We start from the raw sequence: 16,187 nt of genomic DNA on the forward strand, positions 1-16,187 counted from the left end.
GTTTTTAACAGTTTTTAGGAGATGTCAAATTTTGACATTTTTGCCTTACTATAGTCTTGGATTTTTGGTCGGATTTTTCGACATGCCAAATTATGCTTTTTTTGGTTGTTTTTGCAACTTTCTTTGCTATGGCGTGTTTTGGCAGGCTATTCTAAGCTGCTTCCAGCTGTTTTCAACAGTTTTTAGGACGGGTCATATTTTGACATTTTGCCTTACTATAGTCTTGGATTTTTGGTCGGATTTTTCAACATGCCAAATTATGCTTTTTTTGGCTTTTGTTGCAACTTTCTTTACTATGGCGTGTTTTGGCAGGCTATTCTAAGCTGTTTCCAGCTGTTTTTAACAGTTTTTAGGAGATGTCAAATGTTGACATTTTTGCCTTACTATAGTCTTGGATTTTTGGTCGGATTTTTCAACATGCCAAATTATGCTTTTTTTGGCTTTTGTTGCAACTTTCTTTACTATGGCGTGTTTTGGCAGGCTATTCTAAGCTGTTTCCAGCTGTTTTAAACAGTTTTTAGGACGGGTCAAATTTTGACATTTTGCCTTACTATAGTCTTGGATTTTTGGTCGGATTTTTCGACATGCCAAATTATGCTTTTTTTGGTTGTTTTTGCAACTTTCTTTGCTATGGCGTGTTTTGGCAGGCTATTCTAAGCTGTTTCCAGCTGTTTTAAACAGTTTTTAGGACGGGTCAAATTTTGACATTTTGCCTTACTATAGTCTTGGATTTTTGGTCGGATTTTTCGACATGCCAAATTATGCTTTTTTTGGTTCTTTTTGCAACTTTCTTTGCTATGGCATGTTTTGGCAGGCTATTCTAAGCTGTTTCCAGCTGTTTTTAACAGTTTTTTGGGAGATGTCAAATTTTGACATTTTTGCCTTACTATAGTCTTGGATTTTTGGTCGGATTTTTCGACATGCCAAATTATGCTGTTTTGGACTTTTTTTGCAACTTTCTTTGCTATGGCGTTTTTTGGCAGGCTTTTTAAAGATGTTTCCAGCTGTTTTTAACAGTTTTTAGGACGGGTCAAATTTTGACATTTTTGCCTTACTATAGTCTTGGATTTTTGGTCGGATTTTTCGACATGCCAAATTATGCTTTTTTTGGTTGTTTTTGCAACTTTCTTTGCTATGGCGTGTTTTGGCAGGCTATTCTAAGCTGCTTCCAGCTGTTTTCAACAGTTTTTAGGACGGGTCATATTTTGACATTTTGCCTTACTATAGTCTTGGATTTTTGGTCGGATTTTTCAACATGCCAAATTATGCTTTTTTTGGCTTTTGTTGCAACTTTCTGTACTATGGCGTGTTTTGGCAGGCTATTCTAAGCTGTTTCCAGCTGTTTTTAACAGTTTTTAGGAGATGTCAAATGTTGACATTTTTGCCTTACTATAGTCTTGGATTTTTGGTCGGATTTTTCAACATGCCAAATTATGCTTTTTTTGGCTTTTGTTGCAACTTTCTTTACTATGGCGTGTTTTGGCAGGCTATTCTAAGCTGTTTCCAGCTGTTTTCAACAGTTTTTAGGACGGGTCAAATTTTGACATTTTGCCTTACTATAGTCTTGGATTTTTGGTCGGATTTTTCGACATGCCAAATTATGCTTTTTTTGGTTCTTTTTGCAACTTTCTTTGCTATGGCGTGTTTTGGCAGGCTATTCTAAGCTGTTTCCAGCTGTTTTTAACAGTTTTTAGGAGATGTCAAACTTTGACATTTTTGCCTTACTATAGTCTTGGATTTTTGGACAGATTTTTCGACATGCCAAATTATGCTGTTTTGGGCTTTTTTTTTGCAAGTTTTTATGAAGGCTTTTCCGAACAGCTTCGCACTGTTTGCAGCTGTTTTTGGGACATGTAAAAATTTTTTTTTTTTCAATTTACTTTAGTCTTGCGTTTTTGATCATTTTTTCCAACGTCAAATTCTGATGTCATTGGCCCTTTTTGCAACTTTCTATGCCATTGTGTTTCTCAACATGCCCAATTATGCAGTTTTTCAGCTCTTCTTGGGAAATGACTCATTTTGCCTTTTTTTACCATATGAAATAATCTTAATACAGCATTCCTCGTTAGTATAGTGGACAGTATCTCCGCCTGTCACGCGGAAGACCGGGGTTCGATTCCCCGACGGGGAGTATTTATTGCTCTGAGAAGCCACTTTTCTTTTGTTTTTGTCTCGATTTTAGGTATTACATATACTTTATATTTTGGATATCTGTGGATTATAATTTCATTTTTGTATCTTAACTGATTTTTTTACACGCTTTCTTTATAGACACTGCAACTACTGTCCAAACGTTTTCTTTGAGTCATACATTTTTTTTAATTTTATCTCTGCTTGCTTTAAAGGCAAACCAAAATAATTCAGTTGTGCGATTGCAATGTCGTGGTTTGGCTTGATGTATTCATCTGAGATTAATATAATCTGGTCTGTTTGACTTTTGGTGGCCTAAACTTGAACACCTCCTCTCTCCATTAGTTGAGATAAACTTTGACTCACCCTGGCAGGCAGGCTCTGCTGAAAGGCGGCCCGTATGGAGAGGCAGCAGTGGTGGAAGTTGCGGATGAGTTGTGGGTGTATGGAGCCGCTGAGCTGCGCCACTTCTCTGTGAGTCGGAGCGATGAAGATCCCCTGGACAGTTTCCATCAGGACGTAGTGGAACAAGGTGTTTTCTGCACCCGAGGTCAGTCTGTCACAACAAGAACATTTAGGGTTTTTACGTGTTAGAAAGTTTTAGTCCACATGAATTGTTTGAGCGGTTGGACTGAAAGAAAAGGATGATTTCCTGTCACCCACTTCATGGTGTTATACATTTCCTCTGTTTCCCTTTCAGTCAGGGTCTTTTTCAGGGTGCCCAGGTAGAAAGGGTTTGGGTGCTTCATCCTGGGAGCCTGAAGTCAAAGCATGCGACAAGCATAAGTCAGAACATTACAATAAATTATACATCATAATATTAAAAATACATGATGAGTCCAAGGTCCAACAAAACCTGCTTTTTCTAGCGATCAGGATTAGAAACTGTACATTTTATTACCTATTTACACATTTATTACCTATTTTCCTTTTGCTTCTGGCTCTACCGCAACTGCAATTAATTAATAATTTCCTGGTCTGGGATTAAGAAAGTCATATCTTTTAAAAAAAAATTCAGAGCCTTGAAAAGCTACACAATGATCTACATTTTTGTATAATTTTGTATAATAAATGCATATCTTAAAAGTTTAAAGTAGCCTACCCCTCCATCAAATTCAAAACTTGGTAAGTTTGACAGAAATCCTGATCGGTAACAGCTGAATAGAGATACCACCTTAAGTCTACAAACCTTAAAAAGGCCTCCGCTGCCTCCACTCCCGTCAGACCCTCCAGACCCCAGCGAGTCCCGACGCCCCCCCAGCTTCCTCCCAGAGTCCGGGGTAGAATGTGGACTGAGGCCTGGAGCCACTGATGAACCAGACCCTGACCCAGCATCCATCTGTCCCTCGCTCCCGCTGTCCGACAGGCTCCTCTGGGGGCTGGACCTCCGGGCCTTCTCCCCAAACAGGCTGCGGCCTCTGACCCCTGTGGAGGAGCCTTTGACAGCCCCGGCTAGCTTGCTGAAGACAGGGGAGGAGGAGGCCAGGCTGTCCAGGCGGTCGCGGGCTGTGGCGGCAGGGAGGAACCAGTCAGCACAGGACAGGCAGGGAGCAGGGGGAGCACTCAGACGCTCCTCAATACCTGCCTCCAGCACCTCCAGCTGCAGCAGGGTGGCCTTCACCTGGAGACAGGGATGTAACCAAATATGAGAGAACAGCAATAATGTGGTGGAAAGTTGCTCATAATTATCCGAAGAAAAATGGCTGTTGACAAATTTGTGCCTGATTGATAATATTGTGGATGGCCACAAGATAAAAATACCCATTTTGTTTGCAACACATGACTCTGGTTTCACTAACTAGTGTTTTCAGCACATTATTGAAAATTGGTTTTATTGTGACTTTATTGTGATCGCATCCACAAATTCGGCTCACATTTGGGCTGAGAGCTGGCCGTTTCTGACTGTTACTTTCACATCACGGAGCAACGATATACAAAAGCAGCTGCAATTTATGCACAAAATGATGCTTAGAGCCTGTTTTTTTAAGCTTACTGAGCTCATTTCAACAACTTTCTGAAAGCAACTTTCTGCTATGTATTTCAGTCAATGTGCTGTATGTATCTGCCTAAGGGTTAATGGATTTTTGACTTTTTATTTTTTTTTCTATGAAATACATAAATGTAGCATTAGGAAATAAAAATTCCCTGAAATAAGTACATGTGGCATGAGGGAATGAAAGTCCCCTTAAACAAATATTGTGGCATTTGGAATATGACTTCATAAAATAAAATAAATATGGCATTGTGGTTTAAAAATTTTCTAAAAAAAATAATATGATAATAAGAAATGCAATTAAATAAGTGTGGCATCAGGGAATAAACCTTCACTAAATTAAATAAAAATAGTCAATAAAAAAAATTAAAACAAAAACCTAATTATTTATTGTTTAATTATATTTCATCATTTTTAGATTAACTTCTGTACTTATTTCCTAATTTATTTATGTCAAGATGTTCTTATGGGCATAACTATTTGTTTACAGCTGACTTATATGGCATTCTGAAGCGGTGGAGTTCAGACAATTCATAAAACTTAATTTAGTTAAAAATAAGTCAAAGAGCAACAAAGTGAGGGAGAAATAGATAAGCCATTAGGCACAACACCTGCACTGCACATGTGGGTTAGAAAATACAGCAACTGCTCGATTTAACGTGACCTCTGGTCAAACAACGCCCACTTGTGGTCTTCTATCTGAACACACACACAGGTATTTATGGGTTAAACAGATTCAGATACCAATGTCTCTTTACACTTCTGATAAGAGAGAGCTACTTTATAATCAGCAGATTTGGTCATATTTCTACTTTTCTCCCCGGAGTTAAGATTCAAAATCCCATTTAAACAAACTTTCCACAACCATTCCTCGTTAGTATAGTGGACAGTATCTCCGCCTGTCACGCGGAAGACCGGGGTTCGATTCCCCGACGGGGAGTATTTATTGCACTATGAAGCAGGAAGTATGTGAAAAATTTTAGGAATTTTCTTTAAAGCTCAACAAGTTTCACCTGATCTACGTAAACACAATCCGGTCCTGGTGAGCCCAAAGCTGGCGAAGCACAGCCGTCCGCCTCCAACAGCACACACTGCATAAAGTGCCTCTGAGGTGCAGAAGCAAAGAAAACAAACGTTACTATGATTAAATCAACAAAGTTAAAAACAGCCACCGGTCGGTGAAACGCCTCCTTACCAGCCCCACTATGAGGAGGAAATGCCGTCCCTGAGGCTGGCTGTAGCCTGGCGCCGCGCTGCTTCTGCTGCTGCTGTTAGCTCTCTGCTGGGGAAACACCTCCCTCCAGATGACCAGCTGACCCACCCGCTGCTCGGACGCCAGCGGCAGCAGGCAGTAGTGCTGGCAGTACAGGCACACGTCCAGCAGGTCCTCTTTAGGCAGGTGGTTGGCAATCAGGTACGACTGTTAGGTGAGTGTGTGGACAATTTCGTAAAATGTTTGGTTAACAAGTGCTGAGGGCTTTTGAAGAGAGAATTTTGAGCGAAAATTAATTTTGTTCAGTTAAAAAAAGCTACTCTAAATGAAGCAAGTGCAAAAAGCCTTTGTGGTCATATTGGTTGTAAACTACAATTTGTCTTTTTTTATTAGAGTATCATCCATTTTGACTTTAAAGGAAAGAAAAACAAAGAAATTAAACAGTACCTTGAAAAGTATACTGCATCAGGAACATTTTTACTATCATTATCATCATCATTATTATTATTATTATTATTATTATTATTATTATTATTATTATTATTGTTATCAGTATTTCTAAAATGTAGGTATGAGTACCCCTAGGGGTAGTTTGGAAAACTGCAGGTGGTACATAAGGTTTTTTAAAATGCTTAATTGCTGAAATACGTAATCTATAATAAGTGAGATAAAAATGTAAATGTAAATTTAATAAGACATTTCGATTCAATATTCTTATCTTTAATGCATTCATTAACTACAGTAAACTGTCACCTGTAGTAAAGAACACAATCATGTTTACAAATGGATTTACCAGATAATTGTGATATTTCAAAAATGATAAACTGATCTCATGTTTTTTCGTGTTGGATGTTTCTTTGTGAATGCATTTTGGGATGTATTTTGTATATGGGTTTGCTGATGATTTTTGTGTATGTATTTCCTTTTTTTTACATTTTTATCTAATTTAGATTTTTTTCCATTGACAAACTTATGCAATTATGGAGGTAGCTGAAAAAAAAAATCCATTAAAATGTGATGACAGATTTTGGTGCAATGCATGCGATCATCACACCTTCACTGTAACAAGATCCTACACAGTCTGCTGCTCACTGCCCTCATTCTCCTCTTCGTTAATATTCAGCAGAGTAATTAGTTTGATTATTTTTCACTGAGCCACAGAAAAGGTTCGTCACGTACGCTTGTGTGAAAGGTCATCTTCTTCTGGCTCATTCTTCTATTGTTACAGTTTAAGGATAGCTGGCTAGACGGTGGAGTGATATCAGGAGGAGGATTTGAATATGAAAAGGCTGCTGTCGTGTGTGTGTGTGTGTGTGTGTGTGTGTGTGTGTGTGTGTTTGTTTTGACTGAGATACACACCTTGTAGAACAAACAGGACCCAAGAATTACATACAGACGCCTCAGGCCGAAAAAGTCCTCAGACTGTTAAAGAAATAAAGATAAAAACAGAAGACAGTAAAAAAGGCTGACATCAGAGCAGAAAAGTCATTTTTCGTTACGATGGCGGCCACTTGTCTTATTTTAGAAATAAAACTTATGAAATACGTAAACTTGACAAAGCTATAATTGTATATATGTATTTGAATGTGGAAGTATTTAAGTATGCATGCTAGAGGTCAAATGTTGACCATTTTGTACGACTTTTTGTGTTTGAATGTTTGTATAAAAGTAGAAAAAAAACATTAATAAAAGTTTGGTGCACTAAAGAAAACCCACATTTACTTATGATCCTGCATTTGTCTACTTCCCTTTCTTTCACCTGTTTTTTGCCCTTAAGTTCAGCTTCATGTAATCAGTTAACGCCGCACATGCAGAAGACAAATTGGACCGCACTGGCTTCTTATTAAGAAATACACATTATGCAAACACATGAAAACACCTCTTAAAATAGCCTAACCTTCTCCTGTCCCCCTGCACGAGACAGATGGCATAAAACAAAACTGCATCTGGAACCACTGATGTGACTCTTTAGCCGACTCAAACACCAATTATTTCTAATTGCCGCAGAAGACATAAATATAGAAGTACTTTTTGCTTGCAAGACAGCAGTACGGGTGTGTTTTCTCACCATTTCTCCAAAATCAGAAGACTCGAAATCAGAGAGGACAGTATCCACCTCCACCTGTGGACACAGAAAAATAAAAATAAGCTTAATAGCAATTACTTACACTATATGTTATAATCTTGTATATCCAACTTTCTGTTGTCCCATCTATAATATTCACTCCTGCACTGATGTAAAATACTCATGGACATTGTTAAATTTTCATTTAAATTCACCCCTGATTGATTCCTTATGTCGTCTCTAACGTGGGACACTAGATGGCACCATAGCAGCATTAAACTTTCAGACGTCTTTCACAAGCTATTTAACCTTTTGAAATGTGCAAATTGATTTGGTTTCTTACAAAAACATGGGGGGAAAAGCAAATGACCAACTTGGCAAGAAATGTCCAACAAATTGCAAAAACTCAGTAAAGGTTGATGAAGAAAATGACCTGAAAATAAGATTTTTAAATGGATGGAGATAAAGAAACTATCAAAACTAGGGGAAAATGTCCAGAAAATTATATGATTACATACTGAAATTATATTACAGAAAAAAATATGTATTTTCTTTTATGTTATGTACTTTTTTGGGGTCATTTTCTTTTTTTAACTTTATTTTATTTATCAGTTTCTTTATTCTTTTTTTTTCAGGCAATTTTCTGATTTCTTGCTGTATTTTCAGCCTTGTGTTTTGTGCTTGTGCTTTCTCCCCGTCTTTTTGGAAGAAATCAAACCAATTCGCTCTGGTGTTAAAGGGTTAAAAGGCTGAGCAAACAGGAACACTAAGATACACAAGTGGCTGTTATTATTTTATTTCCCTTTCCTCTAAAAAATAAATAACATTTATAAATAATATTCTTGTCTCCACACACACACACACACACACACACACACACACACACACACACACACACACACACACACACACACACTTAGGTGCACCTTGATTTCTGGAGGCAGCGTGAGCCATCGGACCGCCGGCAGTCCGTCGAGAAAAAGGGTCCCTGAGACGTCAGGGGGCGGCGCCGAGGAGCCGTCCCTCAGACGAGATGGCTGGATGAGCTGTTGGAAGAACAGGCAGAAGAAGTGGTCCAACCTGGGAGCGTGGTCCACCTTACAGAACGCACTGAGGGCGACACAAGGACAAATGAGTGTAATGACGACACATGCAGGTAATTCACAGCGCTATAGAAGAACGATCACGTCAAGAAAAGGAGAATTAGAAAAGAGGAGAGATATTTGAGGGCAAAGAAAGAAGGATTAAAACGTTGAGCCAAATTAAAACCTATCTTAAAAGTTTCCTTTCTCTTTGATTTGGCATAACACACTTTTTATTTCAGTATATTTTTGCATTAAAGGAATACTTCATCCAGTGCTTTCCTAACAGACGGCCTTTTTTTCGCACGTTTTTTTCGAATTTTGAAAACTTTTCTGTAATATTTTACCCCATTACCATGACTTTAAGTATATTAAAAGGGAAAGGACTGAAAAAATGTACTTCCCAGGCATTTGTGAATAAGCAAACTGCATCTTTACTCACAAATTTGGCCATCCCCCAAAGATCCAATCAACAGTCACACAGCGCAGATTTGAAGTGCAATGTATTTTGCATAATTTTAGACATGCTTTATTTTATTTTTTAGATTTTAAACAATACTAAAAAAAAGGATATTAAATGGATATTAAAAGGATTACATTAAAAGGATATAAAATGTTTCCAAAACTTTGTTTAAATTCCAAAACATTTCCAGGCCTTGAAACCAGTTTCTCTAATTTCATAACTTTTTTATGATACATCTTCAAAGCCAAAATACCTCGCTAAATCTGAGAGCTGCTGTTCTACCTTCGCCTCACTCAGTACGTTTGTGTTATTGTGCCGGCTTTCTGTTTGGGAAATACTGACTCTATAAATGAGACTTATTCTGCACAAGTTGTGTGAGAGTTTTTGTTTTTGATGTCTTAGGAAAATGTTTTTATACATGGACCCCTATAACTTCAATTCATCAAGAATTTTAACCTTTTTCGTACTCGATGGCTCAACGTGGAGGCATTCAAGAAAAACGTTTCTTCACTAATTCAGTGTTAACATGGGCTGAGTAACAGATACACTGTGATTATTTTGTGGGTTAAGTATTCCTTTAAGCATTAAAAATAATGGCTAGAAAGTTTCAACCAGCTCTCTCAGCAGGACGACAGGAAAGCAAAGACCCGCCCACCTGTCTAAGGAGCCGTACATCACTTTTAATGTCCGCACTACGTCTCCCACCACCGTCTGCAGATACAGCAGAGGAACCCTGCAGGGAAACGGAAAAATGTCAAACACAGACCTGAATAAACGTTCGCTTCAGCAGATCTGCTGCTTATCAAATATTTGGACTAACGGCCAGGAGCCAAGACGCAAAAACATTTCATATAATATACTGTTTTTTCTGCATGTGGGTGTTCCTCAAGAATCAATCTGTGTGCTTTTAAGCATGAATGAGAATATTTTTTAACAGAGATGGTGACTGATCAGGTTGACCTGGTTGCTAAAAATGAAAGTTGGGTAAAATGACTCATCTCATGAACCGTTTTACAACCACGTGCTCCTTAAAGAGGTATTCATCCCGCCAACAAAGGACAAAAAGAAGCACATGTGTGCGTGTGGAAATTGGTTTTACAGATCATGCTCTTAAATATGTTTCCTCTTCTATGGAAATAGTTCATTTCTTGAGCACAAGTCATGCTAAGAAAATGTATTACCACACCGGCATGCTCTTTTGTCAAATAATGTCTTGAAAATTTGCTGGCAGATCTTCTACACCTGCCATATGGGATCAGTTTTTGTCATGTAATGTCTATGTTGATGGTTTCTCAGCTGGCAAAGGCAGTAATTCAAATGAAATGTGGTGGCGTGGTCTTATAGTGTAATAATCTCTGTGCAGTGTGTTTGATGCTGCCTCTACCTCTCAGCAGGAAGACCGATGACCAACAGGTTGTTGCTTTCCTTCCAGTAGCCCACATGTACCAGATGTTTGCCGAGCAGCAGAGAAGAACTGAGAAGACAACGGTGAAAAGCTTAAAACTGAAGGACAAGTGACCAAATTTAATCCTGCGTGGCTGTTATTTTCTTAACATCCACCGGCTCTGCCAGCTGCCAAACTTTTCTCTCGGCTCACTGTTGTTTTAAACTCGACTGTGAACCGTGTTGACATTCAAAACATCCAGCGGTGAACTGGCAGAAAAGTTAGGAATTTGCGGGAGCTACAACAAAAATAATTTAGGAATTTATCATCACCACATCCATTTGGATGCCTTTACTGTATTTCTTTACATAAAAGAGCCACTGTAAAAGAAGACTTTCCGCTTTTACGCTGCATCTTTCCTCACTCACGAAACAACTAGCCCTATGTTTGAAAACGGTAAAGTGTCTACGGAGAATGAGTCGTGAGTTAGAGAAAAGTTAACACTTTGCAGTGTTTTTGGTGTGCAATACAACCAATACGATCTCTTAAAAACTATATAATAACGTTATTTTCATTTTATTCACACAGCCCAATTTTACAAACCACAAATATGCCTGAAGGAGCTTTGCAACATTATGAGTGAAGAGATGTTAGAAATCACTCAATAAGCAAACCAACTTCAGCTAAAACTATCTGATAATTGTTTAGTTGATAAATATATGACAATAAATGAAAACCATTTGAAGAATTTATTAATTTTTAAAAAATATTTCAGGCAAAAAAAATCCTAAAAGGTGCTGGACACTATGGATGCCAATTTCCACCAGCGTAATATATTTTTTTTTAAATCCCTCAGAAAAATCCTATCACGAGAAATGCTAAAATAATGACTTATCTCAAAATAATAAGAAACTTTTTCAAAATATGACTTCTCAAAATAATGATGAACTTATGAATTATTATGAATTTGTTTCTCAGTTATGACAAATCTCTAAAATAATAAGAAACTTTCTCAAGAGCCTTTGTTTGCTCATATTAATAGGTTAGTATTGTGTCGTTTTTAAGATATTGAGTCAATATTTTGAGAAAGCTTCTCATTATTTTGAGAAAGTTTCTCATTGTAATGACTTACAGATTTTTTTTTATCAGTGGCAAAAATGGACTTTAATAGTTCAAGCTTCTGAAGTGTTTAACTATTTTCTAATATTACTAGATTACAGACTATAAAAATAAAAAATGACTCAAGAAATCTTTTCACGGATTAATCAATAAAGAATAATTATTAGTCACTGTCGCAACACAAATCCCCAAAAACAGTATATAAGGAAGAAGGCAGTCCTAATTGATAAAGAACCAGTTGGAAGCAGAGTATAGTGAGTTGAATGTATTTCACAGTTACAGATTGGTTATTAAAAACTCTGAGAAAAGCATGAATATTTCTCCTCTCCAACCTGAGTATTCGCCCTCCGGTGACGTTCTCCAGCATGTCACACAGAGTGAGGAAGATCCCCCTCACTCCCTTCAGCTGGCCGGATGCTTCAGACACCGGGTACTGGTACAAGATCTCCTCCTGCAGACACAAAAACACACATTCACACAGGAAAATCTGGTTACTCTGAGTCCTGAAGTTATATATCAACAGAAAGAAAAGTCTCTGGTGAGCCTATTCAAAACTGTCTCAAAAAATGTGAAATATCTCAAGTTGGATGCTACAAACACCAAAATGTATTGCTTCCTCTGAATTATGGACAGCAGAGAGGAATGAACAGATGAACCACTGGATGTTTATTTTCTCACCTCAACAATGTTAGTTTGGTTTCAGTTTTACTGTCCAACCCAGCCTCACTTTGGAACAAACTCAGAAATGTCGCTTTTAAGACGAATGTTACTCAAATATTTTACACATCGGACCTTCCAGAGTAAAGAGATTCAGGAAATACAGGAATTCTGCCTGAGCTCAGAGAAACTCTCATCTGCGCTTTGGAAAATAGCTGCACGCAGGGTGAAATACACTTATTTGTACAGTCTAGAAATTAAGAGGACCAAATGTTCAAAAAGAAAAAAAAATCAAAAATTACAAAGTAGAGATGAAAGAGTGCCTAGGGAGGATTGAGTGTATTGTTTGTGATATTAGTATTCCTCCCAGCATGCTGGCAACTTGAAAGGATAAAGGACGGATAAGAGGCGAGCGGCTGAGAGGATAAGAGGACGGAGTGGTGGGTGAGGGGATAAAAGCCTTGAATGAACGGGCCTTTATAACTTTGGCAACCAGCAAAAACACAGAACACTTCAGTTACATCTCATCTGTACACATCGCAAAATCATCACAGCTAAAACTTCAAAATACCACCACTGAGCCCTCTCCAATTTCTGCTACCCTACAATCAAAGGACTAAAAAATCAAAGTCAAACTTCTTGCACAACACTGTCATTTAGAAAATCAACCACTGGCTGATGTGGCTCCAGACAACCCGTACTCTCCACTGCTGTTTAGGTCAAGAAAAAAAAGGAAATCTGGCTTGCAGATACACAAAAAGAAACTGCAGAACCATGAAGCACAACCATAAAGAAAACATGGACCTGCCAATAATGGTCCACAGGGAAAATATGATTACAGTGTCAGAGGTGTCAATCAGGAAATGAGTGTAGTTTGCTGCTCAGAGCAAGAAAACACACACGCTGGGATTAACACTTCACTACAAGAGACTATAAAAAGATATAAAACAGTGCACTGTGCATGGATCCAAATAAAAAAGGGAATATGTTATTTTGTTTATAGACTGCTGCAGCCAAAAGGGCATGCGTGGATTCACCCTGAGGAGAAGTTCACAGCATTTCAGTGACAGATCATGTACTGACAGGAGCTGTGTTTGGGGCAGAGCGCCTCCGCTTCTCCCCTTTCGCTCTGTTTTCTGTTAGTGGCGCCCGCAGGCGCTGGAAAGAGTCCAGAGCGGTAGTTTTCTGACTCACATCAGAGAAATTCAGAAAGCTTTCCACTCCCAGACTTGGGATTTCCTACACAACTCAGGTCATTCTTGACACTCAATTATCAGACTTCAGGTTAGTTCATTTACTTCAGTGTTTTAAATCCAGTTTTATAGAGCTGCTCAGAGTCACGGTGCCACTAAATCACGATCAGGTTTCCCAAGCCACTATGTTGCCAAAGGGATGGAAAAACACGTGGTGATCCAGGGTTTAAATATCAACAACAGCGTTCATGTTCTGTTTTTGCTATTACATTTATTTAAGTTCAGTTTACTAGCAATATAAAGGATTATTTTGTACACTGTGAGCAGCACTCACAGCTTATCTGACTGTCATGGAAAGCTTACACTGCCTTTTTCCACCGAGGAACTCAATCTATTTATGTTATGTTTTTCTGATTCTTATCCTTTCCGCTGGAAACCTGGTTAGTCATTAACAAGTATTACTCAGTCACTTAAGCACAAAAGCTTCCGTCCCTGGGTGGGCTCGAACCACCAACCTTTCGGTTAACAGCCGAACGCGCTAACCGATTGCGCCACAGAGACTGTGATGTACTGCAGAGAGTGAGCAGGCTGCAACATCTCGTCCAACACGCTGCGTTTGCTGTTCTATTTTAAGAGTCGAGGCATTTTAAATCTGTGCTACCACCAAAGCAGGCGCTTTGTGGCAGAGAGTCGAGCACTGAATGTCACTGATTGGTCAAATATACTTGATTTTTTTTTTTTTTTTTTTTTACAGCAAACACTGTGTTTTAGTCCAAGATGAACCATAAAAGAGATGTATTTTCTGTGATTAAATACATAATACTAAATACTATTTAGTTTTATGCAGAGAAAATTAAATTCTTCATATATGTTATATGTTGGGCTTTTTCAATGTGCAACACCTGCAGCTGCTGCACATCTCTTTCCCAATACTGGTTTTATTGTCACAGTCATAAAGCAGTTGATCTAAGAACAACAAAATATCTTTCACCTCATTTGTTTATTGTATTGTGTCGACGCACCAAAAAAAATATGCATTCTCTTATCTACAAAGCTATTCTTGGCCAACTTAAAGCAGATTTTTGTGGCTATATAAAGCAAAAAAAAAAATGAAATGGCTATGCTCTCCATTCACAGGACTTGTTCTTATTGTCTACACCAAAGGCTCGTAATTAATTCAATGCCTTTGAGACTTTTTAAGGATCCACGAGAGCTTTGTTCATCACTTTCTGTAAAGACCCACAAACGTTCTGCAAACTGACCTCGTCCTGCGGTGATGCCGAGTCCAGTTTAAGCGAGAGGTACATGACAATGTGCGGGATGTGTCCTATGGACATCTGAAGTTCTGCTGTGTCCTCCCCCCACAGCAGGCGCACCAGCTGGCTGACTGGCGGCGACACCTTGGTCTTACGGACTGATAAAGTGTCGCCAGCACTGCTGCCGTCCGACTGTGCAACTGTCTCCAACGTCAGTCTCACCTGGAGGAGACAGGAAGAAAAATAAGTAAGAAACAGTGGAGCGATGGTACTCAAGTACTCTATAATACATATTTTTTAAAAATCTAATATAAGTTTAGGAACGTAAATCGGAACGGAAAACAAGTGTAATTTGAAATTACTGTATTGACCCACCAGGTTTCGGATAGCCGATTAAACCATATATTGAAAGTAAACTTAGGAAACTCTGTCGCTGCCATTAATGTCACAGGTTAAAGGCACAACTGAAGGACTGTAGTAGTCTACATTAAAATGGTATTTTACAAATTGTATATAGTAAAAATAAAATTAAACATTGTGTTCACAGGTGGGACGGGCAGCAGCACTTAACGAATACTGATGTCCAAACAAGTACTGGATTACTCATGCCCATCCCTAGTTATTATATGATTGCACCAGTCACTCTGTCAGCCACTGTGGCTCCACATAATTACACTCGTGTGTCTGTCGTAGGAAAATAAGAGGTGTGCATGCGTGCCGTGCTGCCAAAGGGGAGAAAAACTTCAATCATTACACATTCATTCAGGAAAAAAACGGCTGAAAAGTGAACAGCAGGATGGTGATTGTCAGAGAGAAAGTGACACAGACATCCAGACCAAACCGCAGCATAACAAAAAGCAGGGATCAGTGTGTGTGTGTGTGTGTTTTTCTGTGTGTGTGTTCATGTCTGAGTGTGTTTGACTAAATTAAAACCAGACCTCTGCAACCCAAAGAAACGGTGGCAAGACAACAGACAGCCTATCTTCTCTCGTTCATGCAGTATTTTATTCTTTTTTTTAAAACTTTCCATACCCCAGTTCAGTATTTTACGCTGCCATTCATAGAAAGTCAAATGGAAATAGAGCTGCACGGAAATCAAACAAGCACGCAAATGGAAACACATGCAGTCAAGACGGATAAGAAACTCTGTGGTGTCCATGTTAAAACAATCTGTCAAATCTATATTTAAACCTCGTACACTACAGGCTACATCTCATTATATCTAATAGGGGCTGCGTGAAGGCGAGGAACTCCCAAATTCAGGTACCATACATCATAAATACCCCAGAATTTCAGGATGATTTTTACTGTTATTCTGTGCAGTTGTGTATGTAAAGAAATACACAAGAGGTTTTATATATTTTAAACTTTACTGGCTCAAAATGTACAGAAGGTGCCCATTATAGACGCGCTATGGTGGCATACCTGCTCACACACTGTGTTGACTCTGAGCTGAAAGCTGTCAGCACTACAGAGCCCATCTATGGAGCTACGCTGATTTTAATTCAAGATAATCACAACCAGAGTCCAGATGTGAAAAAGCGCAGCTGGATCCTAAAGATAGAAAAGAAAGTGACTTGAGATCCATGGCTGAAATCACTGGTTGGGAATCTTAGCAAATCAGATAAAAAC

The 16,187-nt window shown here is 38.6% G+C and overlaps 1 protein-coding gene and 3 non-coding genes across 5 annotated transcripts in view; 2 read left to right on the forward strand and 2 right to left on the reverse strand.

Annotated features, from left to right (window-relative positions):
- Positions 1-16,187, reverse strand: part of intu (inturned planar cell polarity protein) — a 36,673-nt gene that overhangs the window by 10,906 nt on the left and 9,580 nt on the right. For both annotated transcript variants that reach the window (XM_088073323.1, XM_042512731.2), the window contains exons 4-15: positions 14,562-14,777; positions 11,782-11,900; positions 10,331-10,420; positions 9,602-9,679; positions 8,328-8,511; positions 7,405-7,458; positions 6,696-6,758; positions 5,319-5,543; positions 5,137-5,229; positions 3,320-3,751; positions 2,794-2,888; positions 2,497-2,686 (exon numbers count right to left, since the gene is read on the reverse strand). In XM_088073323.1, coding sequence (XP_087929449.1) covers positions 2,497-2,686; positions 2,794-2,888; positions 3,320-3,751; positions 5,137-5,229; positions 5,319-5,543; positions 6,696-6,758; positions 7,405-7,458; positions 8,328-8,511; positions 9,602-9,679; positions 10,331-10,420; positions 11,782-11,900; positions 14,562-14,777 — 1,839 coding nt within the window. The remainder of the gene's footprint in view (positions 1-2,496; positions 2,687-2,793; positions 2,889-3,319; positions 3,752-5,136; positions 5,230-5,318; positions 5,544-6,695; positions 6,759-7,404; positions 7,459-8,327; positions 8,512-9,601; positions 9,680-10,330; positions 10,421-11,781; positions 11,901-14,561; positions 14,778-16,187) is intronic.
- Positions 2,060-2,131, forward strand: trnad-guc (transfer RNA aspartic acid (anticodon GUC)). The gene has a single exon. It is a non-coding gene; the product is annotated as a tRNA-Asp (tRNA).
- Positions 4,992-5,063, forward strand: trnad-guc (transfer RNA aspartic acid (anticodon GUC)). Its single transcript has one exon. It is a non-coding gene; the product is annotated as a tRNA-Asp (tRNA).
- On the reverse strand, positions 13,787-13,860 carry trnan-guu (transfer RNA asparagine (anticodon GUU)). Its single transcript has one exon. It is a non-coding gene; the product is annotated as a tRNA-Asn (tRNA).

Source organism: Plectropomus leopardus, chromosome 23, assembly GCF_026936395.1.
Source record: "Plectropomus leopardus strain MGB_pleo_1.0 chromosome 23, ASM2693639v1, whole genome shotgun sequence".
In the NCBI taxonomy this organism is placed as follows: Eukaryota; Metazoa; Chordata; class Actinopteri; order Perciformes; family Serranidae; genus Plectropomus; species Plectropomus leopardus.